This window comes from Dendrobates tinctorius, unplaced genomic scaffold (genome assembly GCF_039654945.1).
Source record: "Dendrobates tinctorius isolate UK_male_01 unplaced genomic scaffold, ASM3965494v1 ptg000116l, whole genome shotgun sequence".
Lineage (NCBI taxonomy): Eukaryota > Metazoa > Chordata > Amphibia > Anura > Dendrobatidae > Dendrobates > Dendrobates tinctorius.
Genome location: NW_027361784.1, coordinates 32,877,613 through 32,901,036, shown reverse-complemented (window position 1 = coordinate 32,901,036; position 23,424 = coordinate 32,877,613). Strand labels below are relative to the sequence as shown.

Sequence of the window (23,424 nt, the reverse complement as noted above, 5' to 3'; positions counted from 1 at the left end):
ATGAGGAGGTTACAGGTATAGAGATGAGGAGGTTACAGGTATGGAGATGAGGAGGTTACATGTATAGAGATGAGGAGGTTACAGGTATGGAGATGAGGAGGTTACAGGTATGGAGGTGAGGAGGTTACATGTATGGAGATGAGGAGGTTACAGGTATAGAGATGAGGAGGTTACAGGTATGGAGATGAGGAGGTTACAGGTACAGAGATGAGGAGGTTACAGGTATAGAGATGAGGAGGTTACATGTATGGAGATGAGGAGGTTACAGGTATAGAGATGAGGAGGTTACAGGTATAGAGATGAGGAGGTTACAGGTGTGGAGATGAGGAGGTTACAGGTATGGAGGTGAGGAGGTTACATGTATGGAGATGAGGAGGTTACAGGTATAGAGATGAGGAGGTTACAGGTATGGAGATGAGGAGGTTACAGGTACAGAGATGAGGAGGTTACAGGTATAGAGATGAGGAGGTTACATGTATGGAGATGAGGAGGTTACAGGTATAGAGATGAGGAGGTTACAGGTATAGAGATGAGGAGGTTACAGGTATGGAGATGAGGAGGTTACAGGTATAGAGATGAGGAGGTTACAGGTATAGAGATGAGGAGGTTACAGGTATGGAGATGAGGAGGTTACAGGTATGGAGGTGAGGAGGTTACAGGTATGGAGGTGAGGAGGTTACATGTATGGAGATGAGGAGGTTACAGGTATAGAGATGAGGAGGTTACATGTATGGAGATGAGGAGGTTACAGGTATGGAGATGAGGAGGTTACATGTATGGAGATGAGGAGGTTACAGGTATAGAGATGAGGGGGTTACATATATGGAGATGAGGAGGTTACATGTATGGAGATGAGGAGATTACAGGTATAGAGATGAGGAGGTTACAGGTATGGAGATGAGGAGGTTACAGGTATAGAGATGAGGAGGTTACAGGTATAGAGATGAGGAGGTTACAGGTATAGAGATGAGGAGGTTACAGGTATAGAGATGAGGAGGTTACAGGTATGGAGATGAGGAGGTTACATGTATGGAGGTGAGGAGGTTACATGTATGGAGATGAGGAGGTTACAGGTATGGAGGTGAGGAGGTTACATGTATGGAGATGAGGAGGTTACAGGTATAGAGATGAGGAGGTTACAGGTATGGAGATGAGGAGGTTACAGGTACAGAGATGAGGAGGTTACAGGTATAGAGATGAGGAGGTTACATGTATGGAGATGAGGAGGTTACATGTATAGAGATGAGGAGGTTACATGTATGGAGATGAGGAGGTTACAGGTACAGAGATGAGGAGGTTACATGTATGGAGATGAGGAGGTTACAGGTATGGAGGTGAGGAGGTTACATGTATGGAGGTGAGGAGGTTACAGGTATGGAGATGAGGAGGTTACATGTATAGAGATGAGGAGGTTACATGTATGGAGATGAGGAGGTTACAGGTATAGAGATGAGGAGGTTACATGTATGGAGATGAGGAGGTTACAGGTATAGAGATGAGGAGGTTACATGTATGGAGATGAGGAGGTTACAGGTACAGAGATGAGGAGGTTACATGTATGGAGATGAGGAGGTTACAGGTATAGAGGTGAGGAGGTTACATGTATGGAGATGAGGAGGTTACATGTATGGAGATGAGGAGGTTACAGGTATGGAGGTGAGGAGGTTACATGTATGGAGGTGAGGAGGTTACAGGTATGGAGATGAGGAGGTTACAGGTACAGAGATGAGGAGGTTACAGGTATGGAGATGAGGAGGTTACATGTATGGAGATGAGGAGGTTACATGTATGGAGATGAGGAGGTTACATGTATGGAGATGAGGAGGTTACATGTATGGAGATGAGGAGGTTACATGTATGGAGATGAGGAGGTTACAGGTATGGAGGTGAGGAGGTTACATGTATGGAGGTGAGGAGGTTACAGGTATGGAGATGAGGAGGTTACAGGTATAGAGATGAGGAGGTTACAGGTATGGAGATGAGGAGGTTACATGTATAGAGATGAGGAGGTTACAGGTATGGAGATGAGGAGGTTACATGTATGGAGGTGTGGAGGTTACAGGTATGGCGATGAGGAGGTTACATGTATGGAGGTGTGGAGGTTACAGGTATGGAGATGAGGAGGTTACAGGTACAGAGATGAGGAGGTTACAGGTATGGAGATGAGGAGGTTACAGGTATGGAGATGAGGAGGTTACATGTATGGAGATGAGGAGGTTACAGGTATAGAGATGAGGAGGTTACAGGTATAGAGATGAGGAGGTTACATGTATGGAGATGAGGAGGTTACATGTATAGAGATGAGGAGGTTACATGTATGGAGATGAGGAGGTTACAGGTACAGAGATGAGGAGGTTACATGTATGGAGATGAGGAGGTTACAGGTATAGAGGTGAGGAGGTTACATGTATGGAGATGAGGAGGTTACATGTATGGAGATGAGGAGGTTACAGGTATGGAGGTGAGGAGGTTACATGTATGGAGGTGAGGAGGTTACAGGTATGGAGATGAGGAGGTTACAGGTACAGAGATGAGGAGGTTACATGTATAGAGATGAGGAGGTTACAGGTATGGAGATGAGGAGGTTACATGTATGGAGGTGTGGAGGTTACAGGTATGGCGATGAGGAGGTTACAGGTACAGAGATGAGGAGGTTACAGGTATGGAGATGAGGAGGTTACAGGTATGGAGATGAGGAGGTTACATGTATGGAGATGAGGAGGTTACATGTATGGAGATGAGGAGGTTACAGGTATGGAGGTGAGGAGGTTACATGTATGGAGGTGAGGAGGTTACAGGTACAGAGATGAGGAGGTTACAGGTATGGAGATGAGGAGGTTACATGTATAGAGATGAGGAGGTTACAGGTATGGAGATGAGGAGGTTACAGGTATGGAGATGAGGAGGTTACAGGTACAGAGATGAGGAGGTTACAGGTATGGAGATGAGGAGGTTACATGTATAGAGATGAGGAGGTTACAGGTATGGAGATGAGGAGGTTACATGTATGGAGGTGTGGAGGTTACAGGTATGGAGATGAGGAGGTTACAGGTACAGAGATGAGGAGGTTACAGGTACAGAGATGAGGAGGTTACAGGTATGGAGATGAGGAGGTTACAGGTATGGAGATGAGGAGGTTACATGTATGGAGATGAGGAGGTTACAGGTACAGAGATGAGGAGGTTACAGGTATGGAGATGAGGAGGTTACATGTATGGAGATGAGGAGGTTACAGGTATGGAGATGAGGAGGTTACAGGTATGGAGGTGAGGAGGTTACAGGTATGGAGGTGAGGAGGTTACATGTATGGAGATGAGGAGGTTACAGGTATAGAGATGAGGAGGTTACAGGTATAGAGATGAGGAGGTTACAGGTATGGAGATGAGGAGGTTACAGGTATGGAGGTGAGGAGGTTACAGGTATGGAGGTGAGGAGGTTACATGTATGGAGATGAGGAGGTTACAGGTATAGAGATGAGGAGGTTACATGTATGGAGATAAGGAGGTTACAGGTATGGAGGTGAGGAGGTTACATGTATGGAGATGAGGAGGTTACAGGTATAGAGATGAGGAGGTTACAGGTATGGAGATGAGGAGGTTACAGGTATAGAGATGAGGAAGTTACAGGTATAGAGATGAGGAGGTTACAGGTATAGAGATGAGGAGGTTACAGGTATGGAGATGAGGAGGTTACAGGTATGGAGGTGAGGAGGTTACAGGTATGGAGGTGAGGAGGTTACATGTATGGAGATGAGGAGGTTACAGGTATAGAGATGAGGAGGTTACATGTATGGAGATGAGGAGGTTACAGGTATGGAGGTGAGGAGGTTACATGTATGGAGATGAGGAGGTTACAGGTATAGAGATGAGGAGGTTACAGGTATGGAGATGAGGAGGTTACAGGTATAGAGATGAGGAAGTTACAGGTATAGAGATGAGGAGGTTACAGGTATAGAGATGAGGAGGTTACAGGTATGGAGATGAGGAGGTTACATGTATGGAGGTGAGGAGGTTACATGTATGGAGATGAGGAGGTTACAGGTATGGAGGTGAGGAGGTTACATGTATGGAGATGAGGAGGTTACAGGTATAGAGATGAGGAGGTTACAGGTATGGAGATGAGGAGGTTACATGTATAGAGATGAGGAGGTTACAGGTATGGAGATGAGGAGGTTACAGGTATGGAGGTGAGGAGGTTACATGTATGGAGATGAGGAGGTTACAGGTATAGAGATGAGGAGGTTACAGGTATGGAGATGAGGAGGTTACAGGTACAGAGATGAGGAGGTTACAGGTATAGAGATGAGGAGGTTACATGTATGGAGATGAGGAGGTTACAGGTATAGAGATGAGGAGGTTACAGGTATAGAGATGAGGAGGTTACAGGTATGGAGATGAGGAGGTTACAGGTATGGAGGTGAGGAGGTTACATGTATGGAGATGAGGAGGTTACAGGTATAGAGATGAGGAGGTTACAGGTATGGAGATGAGGAGGTTACAGGTACAGAGATGAGGAGGTTACAGGTATAGAGATGAGGAGGTTACATGTATGGAGATGAGGAGGTTACAGGTATAGAGATGAGGAGGTTACAGGTATAGAGATGAGGAGGTTACAGGTATGGAGATGAGGAGGTTACAGGTATAGAGATGAGGAGGTTACAGGTATAGAGATGAGGAGGTTACAGGTATGGAGATGAGGAGGTTACAGGTATGGAGGTGAGGAGGTTACAGGTATGGAGGTGAGGAGGTTACATGTATGGAGATGAGGAGGTTACAGGTATAGAGATGAGGAGGTTACATGTATGGAGATGAGGAGGTTACAGGTATGGAGATGAGGAGGTTACATGTATGGAGATGAGGAGGTTACAGGTATAGAGATGAGGGGGTTACATGTATGGAGATGAGGAGGTTACATGTATGGAGATGAGGAGATTACAGGTATAGAGATGAGGAGGTTACAGGTATGGAGATGAGGAGGTTACAGGTATAGAGATGAGGAGGTTACAGGTATAGAGATGAGGAGGTTACAGGTATAGAGATGAGGAGGTTACAGGTATAGAGATGAGGAGGTTACAGGTATGGAGATGAGGAGGTTACATGTATGGAGGTGAGGAGGTTACATGTATGGAGATGAGGAGGTTACAGGTATGGAGGTGAGGAGGTTACATGTATGGAGATGAGGAGGTTACAGGTATAGAGATGAGGAGGTTACAGGTATGGAGATGAGGAGGTTACAGGTACAGAGATGAGGAGGTTACAGGTATAGAGATGAGGAGGTTACATGTATGGAGATGAGGAGGTTACATGTATAGAGATGAGGAGGTTACATGTATGGAGATGAGGAGGTTACAGGTACAGAGATGAGGAGGTTACATGTATGGAGATGAGGAGGTTACAGGTATGGAGGTGAGGAGGTTACATGTATGGAGGTGAGGAGGTTACAGGTATGGAGATGAGGAGGTTACATGTATAGAGATGAGGAGGTTACATGTATGGAGATGAGGAGGTTACAGGTATAGAGATGAGGAGGTTACATGTATGGAGATGAGGAGGTTACAGGTATAGAGATGAGGAGGTTACATGTATGGAGATGAGGAGGTTACAGGTACAGAGATGAGGAGGTTACATGTATGGAGATGAGGAGGTTACAGGTATAGAGGTGAGGAGGTTACATGTATGGAGATGAGGAGGTTACATGTATGGAGATGAGGAGGTTACAGGTATGGAGGTGAGGAGGTTACATGTATGGAGGTGAGGAGGTTACAGGTATGGAGATGAGGAGGTTACAGGTACAGAGATGAGGAGGTTACAGGTATGGAGATGAGGAGGTTACAGGTACAGAGATGAGGAGGTTACATGTATGGAGATGAGGAGGTTACATGTATGGAGATGAGGAGGTTACATGTATGGAGATGAGGAGGTTACATGTATGGAGATGAGGAGGTTACAGGTATGGAGGTGAGGAGGTTACATGTATGGAGGTGAGGAGGTTACAGGTATGGAGATGAGGAGGTTACAGGTATAGAGATGAGGAGGTTACAGGTATGGAGATGAGGAGGTTACATGTATAGAGATGAGGAGGTTACAGGTATGGAGATGAGGAGGTTACATGTATGGAGGTGTGGAGGTTACAGGTATGGCGATGAGGAGGTTACATGTATGGAGGTGTGGAGGTTACAGGTATGGCGATGAGGAGGTTACATGTATAGAGATGAGGAGGTTACAGGTATAGAGATGAGGAGGTTACAGGTATAGAGATGTGGAGGTTACAGGTATGGAGATGAGGAGGTTACAGGTATAGAGATGAGGAGGTTACAGGTATGGAGATGAGGAGGTTACATGTATAGAGATGAGGAGGTTACAGGTATGGAGATGAGGAGGTTACATGTATGGAGGTGTGGAGGTTACAGGTATGGCGATGAGGAGGTTACATGTATAGAGATGAGGAGGTTACAGGTATAGAGATGAGGAGGTTACAGGTATAGAGATGTGGAGGTTACAGGTATGGAGATGAGGAGGTTACAGGTACAGAGATGAGGAGGTTACAGGTATGGAGATGAGGAGGTTACAGGTATGGAGATGAGGAGGTTACATGTATGGAGATGAGGAGGTTACAGGTATAGAGATGAGGAGGTTACAGGTATAGAGATGAGGAGGTTACATGTATGGAGATGAGGAGGTTACATGTATAGAGATGAGGAGGTTACATGTATGGAGATGAGGAGGTTACAGGTACAGAGATGAGGAGGTTACATGTATGGAGATGAGGAGGTTACAGGTATAGAGGTGAGGAGGTTACATGTATGGAGATGAGGAGGTTACATGTATGGAGATGAGGAGGTTACAGGTATGGAGGTGAGGAGGTTACATGTATGGAGGTGAGGAGGTTACAGGTATGGAGATGAGGAGGTTACAGGTACAGAGATGAGGAGGTTACATGTATAGAGATGAGGAGGTTACAGGTATGGAGATGAGGAGGTTACATGTATGGAGGTGTGGAGTTTACAGGTATGGCGATGAGGAGGTTACAGGTACAGAGATGAGGAGGTTACAGGTATGGAGATGAGGAGGTTACAGGTATGGAGATGAGGAGGTTACATGTATGGAGATGAGGAGGTTACATGTATGGAGATGAGGAGGTTACAGGTATGGAGGTGAGGAGGTTACATGTATGGAGGTGAGGAGGTTACAGGTATGGAGATGAGGAGGTTACAGGTACAGAGATGAGGAGGTTACAGGTATGGAGATGAGGAGGTTACATGTATAGAGATGATGAGGTTACAGGTATGGAGATGAGGAGGTTACATGTATGGAGGTGTGGAGGTTACAGGTATGGAGATGAGGTTACAGGTACAGAGATGAGGAGGTTACAGGTACAGAGATGAGGAGGTTACAGGTATGGAGATGAGGAGGTTACAGGTATGGAGATGAGGAGGTTACATGTATGGAGATGAGGAGGTTACAGGTACAGAGATGAGGAGGTTACAGGTATAGAGATGAGGAGGTTACATGTATGGAGATGAGGAGGTTACAGGTACAGAGATGAGGAGGTTACAGGTATGGAGATGAGGAGGTTACATGTATGGAGATGAGGAGGTTACATGTATAGAGATGAGGAGGTTACATGTATGGAGATGAGGAGGTTACATGTATGGAGATGAGGAGGTTACATGTATGGAGATGAGGAGGTTACAGGTACAGAGATGAGGAGGTTACATGTATGGAGATGAGGAGGTTACAGGTATAGAGATGAGGAGGTTACAGGTAGGGAAATGAGGAGGTTACAGGTACAGAGATGAGGAGGTTACAGGTAGGGAAATGAGGAGGTTACAGGTAGGGAAATGAGGAGGTTACATGTATGGAGATGAGGAGGTTACAGGTATAGAGACGAGGAGGTTACATTTATGGAGATGAGGAGGTTACAGGTAGGGAAATGAGGAGGTTATATGTATAGAGATGAGGAGGTTACATGTATGGAGATGAGGAGGTTACAGGTATAGAGATGAGGAGGTTACATGTATAGAGATGAGGAGGTTACAGGTAGGGAAATGAGGAGGTTACATGTATGGAGATGAGGAGGTTACATGTATGGAGATGAGGAGGTTACAGGTATAGTGATGAGGAGGTTACAGGTATAGAGATGAGGAGGTTACATGTATGGAGATGAGGAGGTTACATGTATGGAGATGAGGAGGTGACAGGTATAGAGATACGGAGGTTACAGGTATAGAGATGAGGAGGTTACATGTATAGAAATTATTATTTTTTTATTATTATTTATTTATATAGCACCATTGATTCCATGGTGCTGTACATGAGAAGGGGTTACATACAAATTACAGATGTCACTTACAGTAAACAAACTAACAATGACAGACTGATACAGAGGGGAGAGAGGACCCTGCCCTTTCGGGCTTACATGCTACAGGATGGTGGGGAAGGAGACAGTAGGTTGGTGGGTTGCAGCAGTTCCGGTGTTTGTTGAGGTGATATCCCGGTAGTGGTGAGAGAGAAGGAGGTAGCGGGGTCATTGCAGGTTGTAGGCTTTCTTGAAGAGGTTGGTTTTCAGGTTCCAGCTGAAGGATCCAAATGTGGTTGCTAGTCGGACTTGTTGGGGCAAAGAATTCCAGAGAATAGGGGTTATTCGGGAGAAGTCTTGGAGGCGGTTGGGTGAGGAGCGAATAAGTGTGGAGGAGAGAAGGAGGTCTTGGGAGGACCGGAGATTATGTGAGGGAAGGTATCGGGAGATTAGTTCAGAGACATATGGGGGAGACAGGTTATAGATGGCCTTGTAGGTCAGTATTAGTAATTTGAACTGGATACGCTGAGGGAATGGGAGCCAGTGAAGAGATTTGCAGAGGGGAGAAATGGAGGAGTAGCGAGGAGAGAGATGAATTAGTCGGGTGGCAGAGTTAAGGATGGACTGGAGAGGTGCGAGGGTGTTAGCAGGGAGACCACAGAAAAGGATGTTGCAGTAGTCGAGGCGGGAGATGATGAGGGTATGCACAAGCATTTTAGTAGATTGAGGGTTGAGGAAAGGACGGATTCTGGAAATATTTTTTGAGCTGGAGGCGACAGGAGGTAGAAAGAGCTTGGATGTGCGGTTTGAAGGACAGGGCAAAGTCAAAGGTTACTCGGAGGCAGTGGACTTCTGGTACTGGGGAAAGTGTGATGTCATTAATTGTTATAGCTAGGTCGGGTAAGGAAGATCTGTGAGATGGAGGAAAGATGATGAGTTCAGATTTGTTTACATTGAGTTTGAGGAAGCGAGAGGAGAAGAAGGAGGATATGGCTGATAGACACTCTGGGATTCTGGAGAGCAGAGAGGTGGCGTCTGGGTAGAGAGGTAGATCTGAGTGTCATCAGCATAAAGGTGGTAGTGGAATCCATGGGACTTTATGAGTTGCCCCAGACCAAGTGTATAGATTGAGAAGAGTAGGGGTCCTAAAACAGAGCCTTGGGGGACTCCAACAGAGAGAGGGTGGGATGAGGAGGTGGTGTGGGAGTGGGAGACGCTGAATGTGCGGTTGGAGAGGTATGAGGAGATCCAGGATAGGGCAAGGCCTTTGATGCCGAAGGAGGAGAGGATCTGTAGTAGGAGGCAGTGGTCAACTGTGTCAAATGCAGAGGACAGGTCTAGAAGCAGGAGTATAGAGTATTGTCCATTTGATTTGGCTGTAAGTAGGTCGTTAGTAATTTTGGTCAGGGCTGTCTCAGTGGAGTGATGGGGGCGGAGACCAGATTGTAGGTTGTCAAAGAGCAAGTTAGATGATAGGTGGGAAGAAAGTTCAGTGTAGGCGTGCTGTTCCAGGAGTTTGGAAGCGAATGGAAGCAATGATATTGGGCGATAGCTGGACATAGCGGTTGGGTCGAGGGTTGGCTTTTTAAGGATAGGCGTGATTGTGGCATGCTTGAAAGCAGAAGGGAAGGTACCGGACGTTAGTGATAGGTTGAAGAGGTGGGTTAAGGATGGGATAAGTGTGGTGGTGAGGTTGGGGAGGAGGTGGGATGGGATGGGGTCAGGTGCACAGGTTGTGAGGTGCGATTTGGAGAAGAGGCGATTAAGCTCCCCTTCAGTGATGTTGGAGAGTGAGGTTATGGGGTTTGGGCATTGGTCTGGTACACAAAGGTGTTGTGGTGGTTGAGTGATGAAGACTTGCCTTGTTTGGACAATCTTGTTTTTGAAGTGTGTGGCAAAGTCCTCGGCAGAGATGAGGGACGTTGGAGGAGGCAGTGGTGGGCGGAGGAGGGAGTTAAAAGTTTTGAATAACTGTTTTGGTTTGTAAGATAGGGAAGATACGAGGGTTGTGAAGTAGGCCTGTTTAGCAGAGGTGAGGGCAGATTTGAAATCGAGTGTTGCCTGTTTGAATGTGGTGAAATCATCTTGCGAATTTGTTTTCTTCCAGCACCGCTCTGTAATCCTGGGCACTAGCCGGAGCTTTGGTGTTATTGTGCCAGGGTTTTCTGTTGATATGTCGCATTCTGCCATGAACGAGAGGGGCAACCGTGTCAATAGCTGATGCGAGAGTGGCATTGTAGAAAGCAGTGGCACCGTCTGGGTCATGGAGTGAGGATATTGTTGCCAGTGGTAGAATAGAGTCAGAGAGCGCGTGGGTGTCTAGGTGTGCAAGGTTTCTGCGGGGGTGTGCGTGTTACTGGACATGGGTGCCAGGTGAGGAGGACAGGGATGAGAAAGTGAGTAGATGATGGTCAGATAGAGGGAGAGGGGAGTTGGTGAAGTTAGAAAGAGAGCAGAGACGGGTGAAGACCAGGTCTAATGTGTGTCCATCTGTGTGGGTGGTTGAGGAGGACCACTGAGTAAGTCCAAAGGATGAAGTAAGGGACAGGAGTTTGGAGGCTGCTGACTGAAGGGTATCAGTGGGGATGTTGAAGTCACCCATGATGATAGTGGGGGTGTCAGATGAAAGAAAATGAAGAAGTCAGGTAGAAATGAGGAGGTTACATGTATGGAGATGAGGAGGATACAGGTATATAGGTTACAGGTATGGAGGTGAGGAGGTTACAGGTATAGAGATGAGGAGGTTACAGGTATGGAGGTGAGGAGGTTACATGTATGGAGAAGAGGAGGTTACATGTATGGAGGTGAGGAGGTTACATGTATGGAGATGAGGAGGTTACATGTATGTAGGTTACATGTATGGAGGTGAGGAGGATACAGGTATAGAGGTGAGGATGATGGGGGTGCTCTTTGCACATGTGAGGATGGTGGGGGTGCTCTTTGTACATGTGAGGATGATGGGGGTGTTCTCTGTACATGTGAGGATGATGGGGGTGCTATGTGTACATGTGAGGATGATGGGGGTGCTCTCTGTACATGTGAGGATGATGGGGGTGCTCTCTGTACATGTGAGGATCATGGGGGTGCTCTCTATACATGTGAGGATGATGGGGGTGCTATGTGTACATGTGAGGATGATGGGGGTGCTCTCTATACATCTGAGGATGATGGGGGTGCTCTCTGTAGACGTGAGGATGATGGGGGTGCTCTTTGTACATGTGAGGATGATGGGGGTGCTCTCTGTACATGTGAGGATGATGGGGGTGCTCTCTGTACATGTGAGGATGATGGGGGTGCTATGTGTACATGTGAGGATGATGGGGGTGCTATGTGTACATGTGAGGATGATGGCGGTGCTCTCTGTACATGTGAGGATGATGGGGGTGCTATGTGTACATGTGAGGATGATGGAGGTGCTCTCTGTACATGTGAGGATGATGGGGGTGCTCTGTGTACATGTGAGGATGATGGGGGTGCTCTGTACATGTGAGGATGATGGGGGTGTTCTCTGTACATGTGAGGATGGGGGTGCTCTCTGTACATGTGAGGATGATGGGGGTGCTCTCTGTACATGTGAGGATGATGGAGGTGCTCTCTGTACATGTGAGGATGATGGGGTGCTCTCTGTACATGTGAGGATGATGGGGTGTTCTCTGTACATGTGAGGATGATGGGTGTTCTCTGTACATGTGAGGATGATGGGGGTGCTCTCTGTACATGTGAGGATGATGGGGGTGCTCTCTGTACATGTGAGGATGATGGGTGTTCTCTGTACATGTGAGGATGATGGGGGTGCTCTCTGTACATGTGAGGATGATGGGGGTGCTCTCTGTACATGTGAGGATGATGGGGGTGCTCTCTGAACATGTGAGGATGATGGGGTGTTCTCTGTACATGTGAGGATGATGGGGGTGCTATGTGTACTTGTGAGGATGATGGGTGTTCTCTGTACATGTGAGGATGATGGGGGTGCTCTCTGTACATGTGAGGATGATGGGGGTGCTCTCTGTACATGTGAGGATGATGGGGTGTTCAATGTACATGTGAGGATGATGGGGGTGCTCTCTGTACATGTGAGGATGATGGGGGTGCTCTCTGTACATGTGAGGATGATGGGGTGTTCTCTGTACATGTGAGGATGATGGGGGTGCTCTCTGTACATGTGAGGATGATGGAGGTGCTCTCTGTACATGTGAGGATGATGGGGGTGCTCGCTGTACATGTGAGGATGATGGGGGTGCTCTCTGTACATGTGAGGATGATGGGGTGTTCTCTGTACATGTGAGGATGATGGGGGTGCTCTCTGTACATGTGAGGATGATGGGGTGTTCTCTGTACATGTGAGGATGATGGGTGTTCTCTGTACATGTGAGGATGATGGGGGTGCTCTCTGTACATGTGAGGATGATGGGGGTGCTCTCTGTACATGTGAGGATGATGGGTGTTCTCTGTACATGTGAGGATGATGGGGGTGCTCTGTGTACATGTGAGGATGATGGAGGTGCTCTCTGTACATGTGAGGATGATGGGGGTACTCTGTACATGAGGATGATGGGGGTGCTCTGTGTACTTGTGAGGATGATGGGGGTGCTCTATACATGTGAGGATGATGGGGGTGCTCTATGTACATGTGAGGATGATGGGGGTGTTCTCTGTACATGTGAGGATGATGGGGGTGCTCTGTGTACTTGTGAGGATGATGGGGTGCTCTGTACATTTGAGGATGATGGGGGTGCTCTCTGTACATGTGAGGATGATGGGGGTGTTCTCTGTACATGTGAGGATGATGGGGGTGCTCTGTGTACTTGTGAGGATGATGGGGGTACTCTGTGTACTGGTGAGGATGATGGGGGTGCTCTGTACATGTGAGGATGATGGGGGTGTTCTCTGTACATGTGAGGATGATGGAGGTGCTCTCTATACATGTGAGGATGATGTGGGTGCTCTCTGTACATGTGAGGATGATGGGTGTTCTCTGTACATGTGAGGATGATGGGTGTTCTCTGTACATGTGAGGATGATGGGTGTTCTCTGTACATGTGAGGATGATGGGGGTGCTCTCTGTACATGTGAGGATGATGGGGTGCTCTCTGTACATGTGAGGATGATGGGGTGTTCTCTGTACATGTGAGGATGATGGGTGTTCTCTGTACATGTGAGGATGATGGGGGTGCTCTCTGTACATGTGAGGATGATGGGGGTGCTCTCTGTACATGTGAGGATGATGGGTGTTCTCTGTACATGTGAGGATGATGGGGGTGCTCTCTGTACATGTGAGGATGATGGGGGTGCTCTCTGTACATGTGAGGATGATGGGGGTGCTCTCTGAACATGTGAGGATGATGGGGTGTTCTCTGTACATGTGAGGATGATGGGGGTGCTATGTGTACTTGTGAGGATGATGGGTGTTCTCTGTACATGTGAGGATGATGGGGGTGCTCTCTGTACATGTGAGGATGATGGGGGTGCTCTCTGTACATGTGAGGATGATGGGGTGTTCAATGTACATGTGAGGATGATGGGGGTGCTCTCTGTACATGTGAGGATGATGGGGGTGCTCTCTGTACATGTGAGGATGATGGGGTGTTCTCTGTACATGTGAGGATGATGGGGGTGCTCTCTGTACATGTGAGGATGATGGAGGTGCTCTCTGTACATGTGAGGATGATGGGGGTGCTCGCTGTACATGTGAGGATGATGGGGGTGCTCTCTGTACATGTGAGGATGATGGGGTGTTCTCTGTACATGTGAGGATGATGGGGGTGCTCTCTGTACATGTGAGGATGATGGGTGTTCTCTGTACATGTGAGGATGATGGGGGTGCTCTCTGTACATGTGAGGATGATGGGGGTGCTCTCTGTACATGTGAGGATGATGGGTGTTCTCTGTACATGTGAGGATGATGGGGGTGCTCTCTGTACATGTGAGGATGATGGGGGTGCTCTCTGTACATGTGAGGATGATGGGGGTGCTCTCTGTACATGTGAGGATGATGGGGGTGCTCTGTGTACATGTGAGGATGATGGGGGTGCTCTCTGTACATGTGAGGATGATGGGGGTGCTCTGTGTACATGTGAGGATGATGGGGGTGCTCTGTGTACATGTGAGGATGATGGGGGTGCTCTGTACATGTGAGGATGATGGGGGTGCTCGCTGTACATGTGAGGATGATGGGTGTTCTCTGTACATGTGAGGATGATGGGGGTGCTCTCTGTACATGTGAGGATGATGGGGGTGCTCTCTGTACATGTGAGGATGATGGGGGTGCTCTCTGTACATGTGAGGATGATGGGGGTGCTCTGTGTACATGTGAGGATGATGGGGGTGCTCTCTGTACATGTGAGGATGATGGGGGTGCTCTCTGTACATGTGAGGATGATGGGGGTGCTCTGTACATGTGAGGATGATGGGGGTGGTCTCTGTACATGTGAGGATGATGGGGATGCTCTGTGTACATGTGAGGATGATGGGGGTGCTCTGTGTACATGTGAGGATGATGGGGGTGCTCTGTGTACATGTGAGGATGATGGGGGTGCTCTCTGTACATGTGAGGATGATGGGGGTGCTCTGTGTACATGTGAGGATGATGGGGGTGCTCTGTGTACATGTGAGGATGATGGGGGTGCTCTCTGTACATGTGAGGATGATGGGGGTGCTCTCTGTACATGTGAGGATGATGGGGGTGCTCTCTGTACATGTGAGGATGATGGGGGTGGTCGCTGTACATGTGAGGATGATGGGGTGCTCTCTGTACATGTGAGGATGATGGGGTGCTCTTGATGGGGTGCTCTCTGTACATGTGAGGATGATGGGGGTGTTCTCTGTACATGTGAGGATGATGGGGGTGCTCTCTGTACATGTGAGGATGATGGGGGTGCTCGCTGTACATGTGAGGATGATGGGGGTGCTCTGTGTACATGTGAGGATAATGGGGGTGCTCTGTGTACATGTGAGGATGATGGGGGTGTTCTCTGTACATGTGAGGATGATGGGGTGCTCTCTGTACATGTGAGGATGATGGGGGTGCTCGCTGTACATGTGAGGATGATGGGGGTGCTCTGTGTACATGTGAGGATGATGGGGGTGCTCGGTGTACATGTGAGGATGATGGGGGTGCTCTGTGTACATGTGAGGATGATGGGGGTGCTCTCAGAACATGTGAGGATGATGGGGGTGCTCTCTGCACATGTGAGGATGATGGGGTGCTCTCTGTACATGTGAGGATGATGGGGGTGCTCTCTGTACATGTGAGGATGATGGGGGTGCTCGCTGTACATGTGATGATGGGGGTGCTCTGTACATGTGAGAATGATGGGGGTGCTCGCTGTACATGTGAGGATGATGGGGGTGCTCTCTGTACATGTGAGGATGATGGGGGTGCTCTGTGTACATGTGAGGATGATGGGGGTGCTCGCTGTACATGTGAGGATGATGGGGGTGCTCTGTGTACATGTGAGGATGATGGGGGTGCTCTCAGTACATGTGAGGATGATGGGGGTGCTCTCTGTACATGTGAGGATGATGGGGGTGCTCTCTGTACATGTGAGGATGATGGGGGTGCTCGCTGTACATGTGAGGATGATGGGGGTGCTCTGTACATGTGAGGATGATGGGGGTGCTCGCTGAACATGTGAGGATGATGGGGGTGCTCTCTGTACATGTGAGGATGATGGGGGTGCTCTCTGTACATGTGAGGATGATGGAGGTGCTCGCTGTACATGTGAGGATGGGGGTGCTCTGTGTACATGTGAGGATGATGGGGTGCTCTGTGTACATGTGAGGATGATGGGGGTGCTCTCTGTACATGTGAGGATGATGGGGGTGCTCTCTGTACATGTAAGGATGATGGGGGTGCTCTCTGTACATGTGAGGATGATGGGGGTGCTCTGTGTACATGTGAGGATGATGGGGGTGCTCTGTATACATGAGAGGATGATGGGGGTTCTCTGTGTACATGTGAGGATGATGGGGGTGTTCTCTGTACATGTGAGGATGATGGGGGTGCTCTCTGTACATGTGAGGATGATGGGGGTGCTCTCTGTACATGTGAGGATGATGGGGGTGTTCTCTGTACATGTGAGGATGATGGGGGTGCTCTCTGTACATGTGAGGATGATGGGGGTGCTCTGTACATGTGAGGATGATGGGGGTGCTCTCTGTACATGTGAGGATGATGGGGGTGTTCTCTGTACATGTGAGGATGATGGGGGTGCTCTCTGTACATGTGAGGATGATGGGTGTGCTCTCTGTACATGTGAGGATGATGGGGGTGCTCTCTGTACATGTGAGGATGATGGGGGTGTTCTCTGTACATGTGAGGATGATGGGGGTGCTCTCTGTACATGTGAGGATGATGGGGGTGCTCTCTGTACATGTGAGGATGATGGGGGTGCTCTGTACATGTGAGGATGATGGGGGTGCTCTCTGTACATGTGAGGATGATGGGGGTGTTCTCTGTACATGTGAGGATGATGGGGGGCTCTCTGTACATGTGAGGATGATGGGGGTGCTCTCTGTACATGTGAGGATGATGGGGGTGCTCTGTGTACATGTGAGGATGATGGGGGTGTTCTCTGTACATGTGAGGATGATGGGGGTGCTCTCTGTACATGTGAGGATGATGGGGGTGCTCTGTGTACATGTGAGGATGATGGGGGTGTTCTCTGTACATGTGAGGATGATGGGGGTGCTCTCTGTACATGTGAGGATGATGGGGGTGCTCTCTGTACATGTGAGGATGATGGGGGTGTTCTCTGTATATGTGAGGATGATGGGGGTGCTCTCTGTACATGTGAGGATGATGGGGGTGCTCTGTACATGTGAGGATGATGGGGGTGCTCTCTGTACATGTGAGGATGATGGGGGTGTTCTCTGTACATGTGAGGATGATGGGGGTGCTCTCTGTACATGTGAGGATGATGGGGGTGCTCTGTGTACATGTGAGGATGATGGGGGTGCTCTGTGTACATGTGAGGATGATGGGGTGCTCTCTGTACATGTGAGGATGATGGGGGTGCTCTCTGTACATGTGAGGATGATGGGGTTGCTCTCTGTACATGTGAGGATGATGGGGGTGCTCTCTGTACATGTGAGGATGATGGGGGTGCTCTGTGTACATGTGAAGATGATGGGGGTGCTCTGTGTACATGTGAGGATGATGGGGGTGCTCTGTGTACATGTGAGGATGATGGGGGTGCTCGCTGTACATGTGAGGATGATGGGGGTGCTCGCTGTACATGTGAGGATGATGGGGGTGCTCGCTGTACATGTGAGGATGATGGGGGTGCTCGCTGTACATGTGAGGATGATGGGGGTGCTCTCTGTACATGTGAGGATGATGGGGGTGCTCGCTGTACATGTGAGGATGATGGGGGTGCTCTGTGTACATGTGAGGATGATGGGGGTGCTCTGTGTACATGTGAGGATGATGGGGGTGCTCTCTGTACATGTGAGGATGATGGGGGTGCTCTCTGTACATGTGAGGATGATGGGGGTGCTTTGTACATGTGAGGATGATGGGGGTGCTCTGTGTACATGTGAGGATGATGGGGGTGCTCTCTGTACATGTGAGGATGATGGGGGTGTTCTCTGTACATGTGAGGATGATGGGGGTGCTCTCTGTACATGTGAGGATGATGGGGGTGCTCTCTGTACATGTGAGGATGATGGGGGTGCTCTCTGTACATGTGAGGATGATGGGGGTGCTCTCAGTACATGTGAGGATGATGGGGTGTTCTCAGTACATGTGAGGATGATGGGGGTGCTCTCTGTACATGTGAGGATGATGGGGGTGCTCTGTGTACATGTGAGGATGATGGGGGTGCTCTCTGTACATGTGAGGATGATGGGGGTGTTCTCTGTACATGTGAGGATGATGGGGGTGCTCTCTGTACATGTGAGGATGATGGGGGTGCTCTCTGTACATGTGAGGATGATGGGGGTGCTCTCTGTACATGTGAGGATGATGGGGGTGCTCTCAGTACATGTGAGGATGATGGGGTGTTCTCAGTACATGTGAGGATGATGGGGGTGCTCTCTGTACATGTGAGGATGATGGGGGTGCTCTCTGTACATGTGAGGATGATGGGGGTACTCTCTGTACATGTGAGGATGATGGGGGTACTCTCTGTACATGTGAGGATGATGGGGGTGTTCTCTGTACATGTGAGGATGATGGGGGTGCTCTCTGTACATGTGAGGATGATGGGGGTGCTCTGTGTACATGTGAGGATGATGGGGGTGCTCTCTGTACATGTGAGGATGATGGGGGTGTTCTCTGTACATGTGAGGATGATGGGGGTGCTCTCTGTACATGTGAGGATGATGGGGGTGCTCTGTGTACATGTGAGGATGATGGGGGTGCTCTCTGTACATGTGAGGATGATGGGGGTGCTCTGTGTACATGTGAGGATGATGGGGGTGCTCTCTGTACATGTGAGGATGATGGGGGTGTTCTCTGTACATGTGAGGATGATGGGGGTGCTCTCTGTACATGTGAGGATGTTGGGGGTGCTCTCTGTACATGTGAGGATGATGGGGGTGCTCTCTGTACATGTGAGGATGATGGGGGTGCTCTCAGTACATGTGAGGATGATGGGGTGTTCTCAGTACATGTGAGGATGATGGGGGTGCTCTCTGTACATGTGAGGATGATGGGGGTGCTCTCTGTACATGTGAGGATGATGGGGGTACTCTCTGTACATGTGAGGATGATGGGGGTGCTCTCTGTACATGTGAGGATGATGGGGGTGCTCTCTGTACATGTGAGGATGATGGGGGTGCTCTCTGTACATGTGAGGATGATGGGGGTGCTCTCTGTACATGTGAGGATGATGGGGGTGCTCTCTGTACATGTGAGGATGATGGGGGTGCTCTCTGTACATGTGAGGATGATGGGGGTACTCTCTGTACATGTGAGGATGATGGGGGTACTCTCTGTACATGTGAGGATGATGGGGGTACTCTCTGTACATGTGAGGATGATGGGGGTACTCTCTGTACATGTGAGGATGATGGGGGTGCTCTCTGTACATGTGAGGATGATGGGGGTGCTCTCTGTACATGTGAGGATGATGGGGGTGCTCTCTGTACATGTGAGGATGATGGGGGTGCTCTCTGTACATGTGAGGATGATGGGGGTGCTCTCTGTACATGTGAGGATGATGGGGGTGCTCTCTGTACATGTGAGGATGATGGGGGTGCTCTCTGTACATGTGATACTGCTGGCTGCGCCGGTTTCCGCCTGCTGCTGCTCTGCTGATCCGCTGGCTGTGGTGTGTGGATGTGACCGGAGTGTGAATGACTCCGCCGCTCGGTCCGCCCCGCCTTCTCCTCCTTTTGCCGCTGTTGCTGGGCGGGTGGTCGCGCAGGCGCAGTGCGTTCTCTCGGTGCGCGCTCCCGTTGTTGCTGCTCGTCCTCACCGCCTGTGCACTTCTTCTCGTGTGTCCCTCTGAGCGCTCCCTGCAGGCGGCTGACGGCTAGAGACGGGACCGAGCCGCCGTACACCGGGTCACCGAGCGCGGCAGCACGGCGGGGCATGGTCCTGCTCCCTGGAGGGATGAGCGAGGCTGCGGGAGAATGAGAAGAGCGCATCCCCGGGGGACATAGATGTGACACCGGAGACACCAGACAGGAGGCTGCACCCACCGAGCACCGCGGCGGCTGACATGTACGTCCACCGGCTGTGTGCTGTGTGTATGGTGTATGTGTGCGGTGTGTATGTCTGCTCTTCATATGTACAGGGTGTATATATAGTGTATGTACAGTACGTGTGTGTTTGTATATAAATATGTATATTATGGGTATATACACTGTATGTGCTGTGTAAGTCTGTATTGTGTGTATGCGCTGCACGTTTACATGTCTGCGCTATGTGTGCACCGTGCTGTGTGTTCTGGGGTGAGTGTGTAGTGATTACGGTGTGTGTTGTGCTTGTATGAGCTTATTCCGTGTGCTCAGCCTTCAGACCTGGGCGCTGCTGGATGTGTCGCCCTTTTCTCCTGTCCTGGAAGGTTATTGATAAGTATCTCGTCTTCCTGATCTCTGTATATAACGCACTCACTATTCTGCAGTATTCACACTCACATCTGACACTCAGTCCCCTGATGTGGCTCCGGCTGACGTGTCTGTGTACGTGTATGACCACGCTGACGTGTCTGTGTACGTGTATGACCTCGCTGACGTGTCTGTGTACGTGTATGACCACGCTGACGTCTGTGTACGTGTATGACCTCGCTGACGTGTCTGTGTACGTGTATGACCTCGCTGACGTGTCTGTGTACGTGTATGACCTCGCTGACGTGTCTGTGTACGTGTATGACCACGCTGACGTGTCTGTGTACGTGTATGACCTCGCTGACGTGTCTGTGTACGTGTATGACCACGCTGACGTGTCTGTGTACGTGTATGACCACGCTGACGTGTCTGTGTACGTGTATGACCAAGCTGACGTGTCTGTGTACGTGTATGACCACGCTGACGTGTCTGTGTACGTGTATGACCACGCTGACGTGTCTGTGTACGTGTATGACCACGCTGACGTGTCTGTGTACGTGTATGACCTCGCTGACGTGTCTGTGTACGTGTATGACCACGCTGACGTGTCTGTGTACGTGTATGACCTCGCTGACGTGTCTGTGTACGTGTATGACCACGCTGACGTGTGTGTACGTGTATGACCACGCTGACGTGTCTGTGTACGTGTATGACCACGCTGACGTGTCTGTGTACGTGTATGACCACGCTGACGTGTCTGTGTACGTGTATGACCATGCTGACGTGTGTACGTGTATGACCACGCTGACGTGTCTGTGTACGTGTATGACCACGCTGACGTGTCTGTGTACGTGTATGACCTCGCTGACGTGTCTGTGTACGTGTATGACCACGCTGACGTGTCTGTGTACGTGTATGACCACGCTGACGTGTCTGTGTACGTGTATGACCACGCTGACGTGTCTGTGTACGTGTATGACCACGCTGACGTGTCTGTGTACGTGTATGACCACGCTGACGTGTCTGTGTACGTGTATGACCTCGCTGACGTGTCTGTGTACGTGTATGACCACGCTGACGTGTCTGTGTACGTGTATGACCTCGCTGACGTGTCTGTGTGCGTGTATGACCTCGCTGACGTGTCTGTGTGCGTGTATGACCTCGCTGACGTGTCTGTGTGCGTGTATGACCTCGCTGACGTGTCTGTGTGCGTGTATGACCTCGCTGACGTGTCTGTGCGCGTGTATGACCACGCTGACGTGTCTGTGCGCGTGTATGACCACGCTGACGTGTCTGTGCGCGTGTATGACCACGCTGACGTGTCTGTGCGCGTGTATGACCACGCTGACGTGTCTGTGCGCGTGTATGACCACGCTGACGTGTCTGTGCGCGTGTATGACCACGCTGACGTGTCTGTGCGCGTGTATGACCACGCTGACGTGTCTGTGCGCGTGTATGACCACGCTGACGTGTCTGTGCGCGTGTATGACCACGCTGACGTGTCTGTGCGCGTGTATGATCTTCCTCCTGGTGTGTGTATACTCGGGGACATTGTGTGTATGGTCTTGTTGACATAATTGTTTATTTGTATGGTCCTGCCTACATGCCTCCATCTGACATATGTGTATGTATGTATGACCCCGCTGACATGTATATGTATGACCCTGCTGACGTGTCTGTGTACATGTATGATCTTCCTCCTGGTCTGTGTGTACTCGGGGGCATATATTTCCCTTCTGCTGGGTGTGGGGGTTCGGACTGTCTGCAGGGGCTTCTGTTTGGGCACCAATGACTGTCGGCCACTCTGTGTCCCCCGCTACCACACGTGTGCTGCTTTGGGTATGTGCCGTCTCTTTTCATTCTTGCGTGGTCTTCAGTCCTCCTGGTGCCATCTTGTCCCCCTCTTCTCCCCCTTCTATTTCAGTTCTCTCTCTCGTCAGTGAATTGAGACACCTTTGTTCTGGGGCTGCACACCCTGTAACAGCTGAGGGTTTGCTACACTTGCATGGGCTCAGATCTGTCCTTGGTTCTGAGCGTTGCTACAATGTATCAGTCTGTCCTGACAGTGACACTGGAGACAGGAGACATTGTAGCAAGCGCCGTCCCTGTGCAGATGTAGCGCACACTGCTGTGCCGGTGTCATTTCCCTGTACGCCGTGCGTCACCAGTGCTTTACAGTGAATGACAGGGGCTTTTTAAATATTTTATGGGATTGACAGTCAGTGAGGCATTCCTCTGGCATGGATGTGCCGCATATTTTGCAGGGCACGTGCGCTGTGTGGGTACGGACTGTAGCATCCTGCTGTGGATGTGATGTGGCAGAAAATGTCAGCGGAGCGAGCGTGTCATCGGCAGATGTGTCACTCAGGAATGTGCGGCGTCCACCACTTACACGACGAGCTCCGGGCAATAAGAAAATAATATCCCGTTATTCCTCCATCCAGGGAATCTGTGTCGTCCCGGCGGCGGGCCCCGGCAGGAAATGCAAGTCCTCTTCTGTCCAGTTTGCAGGAATTGGACCCTGCTGCCCAGGAAAGCTGGGTGACAACCAATATGGCTGCCACAAGGGGGGGAGAGTTCCTAGTCTCCTTTATTGGCTAATTTTCCAGTTTTTAAATTTCAGACAGATTTATAATTCAGGGGGCAGGGAAAGCTGACCATGAATGAATGAATGATGACTTTAATGGGTTGTCCCATAGACCACAGGATAGCTGACAAGTGTCCGGTTACTAAAAACCATACTGATCCCAAGAACAAGGGAGCACCCCTTGTGTGGATGAAGCGTTGCTGAGCATGTGCGACCGCTGTATAATCCCTATGGACAGTTAATAGAGCAGTGGTCGCACATGCTCAGTAACACTTCACCCACGCAGAGGACTTTGGGCCCCTCATTAATGAGATCAGTAGTGGTCTCAGAAGCCGGACCCCGAGCAATCCTACATATATCATCTATCCTGTGGATAAGCATCTGGGAAAAACCCTTTAAGGACTTGTCAGAAGTGGGTAAACTGGACTTTAGGACCAGTTTACTCACCAGTGGTGAGTTCTCCTTCAATGGAAGTCTTCAAACAGAGGCTGGACAGACATCTGTCTGGGATGGTTTAGAGAATCCTGCATTGAGCAGGGGTTGGA

At 49.6% G+C, this 23,424-nt stretch overlaps 1 protein-coding gene across 3 annotated transcripts in view; it reads left to right on the top strand.

Annotated features, from left to right (window-relative positions):
* The window catches only part of ASAP1 (ArfGAP with SH3 domain, ankyrin repeat and PH domain 1), a 224,541-nt gene that overhangs the window by 60,184 nt on the left and 140,933 nt on the right, over positions 1-23,424 (top strand). Inside the window, exon 1 of one of the 3 annotated variants that reach the window (XM_073590338.1) lies at positions 19,630-19,966. The exons of the other annotated variants lie outside the window; for them this stretch is intronic. Within the exon in view, the coding sequence (XP_073446439.1) occupies positions 19,965-19,966 (2 nt within the window). The 5' untranslated portion in view covers positions 19,630-19,964. Of the gene's footprint in view, positions 1-19,629; positions 19,967-23,424 lie in introns of those variants that run through there. 3 annotated transcript variants of the gene reach the window in all.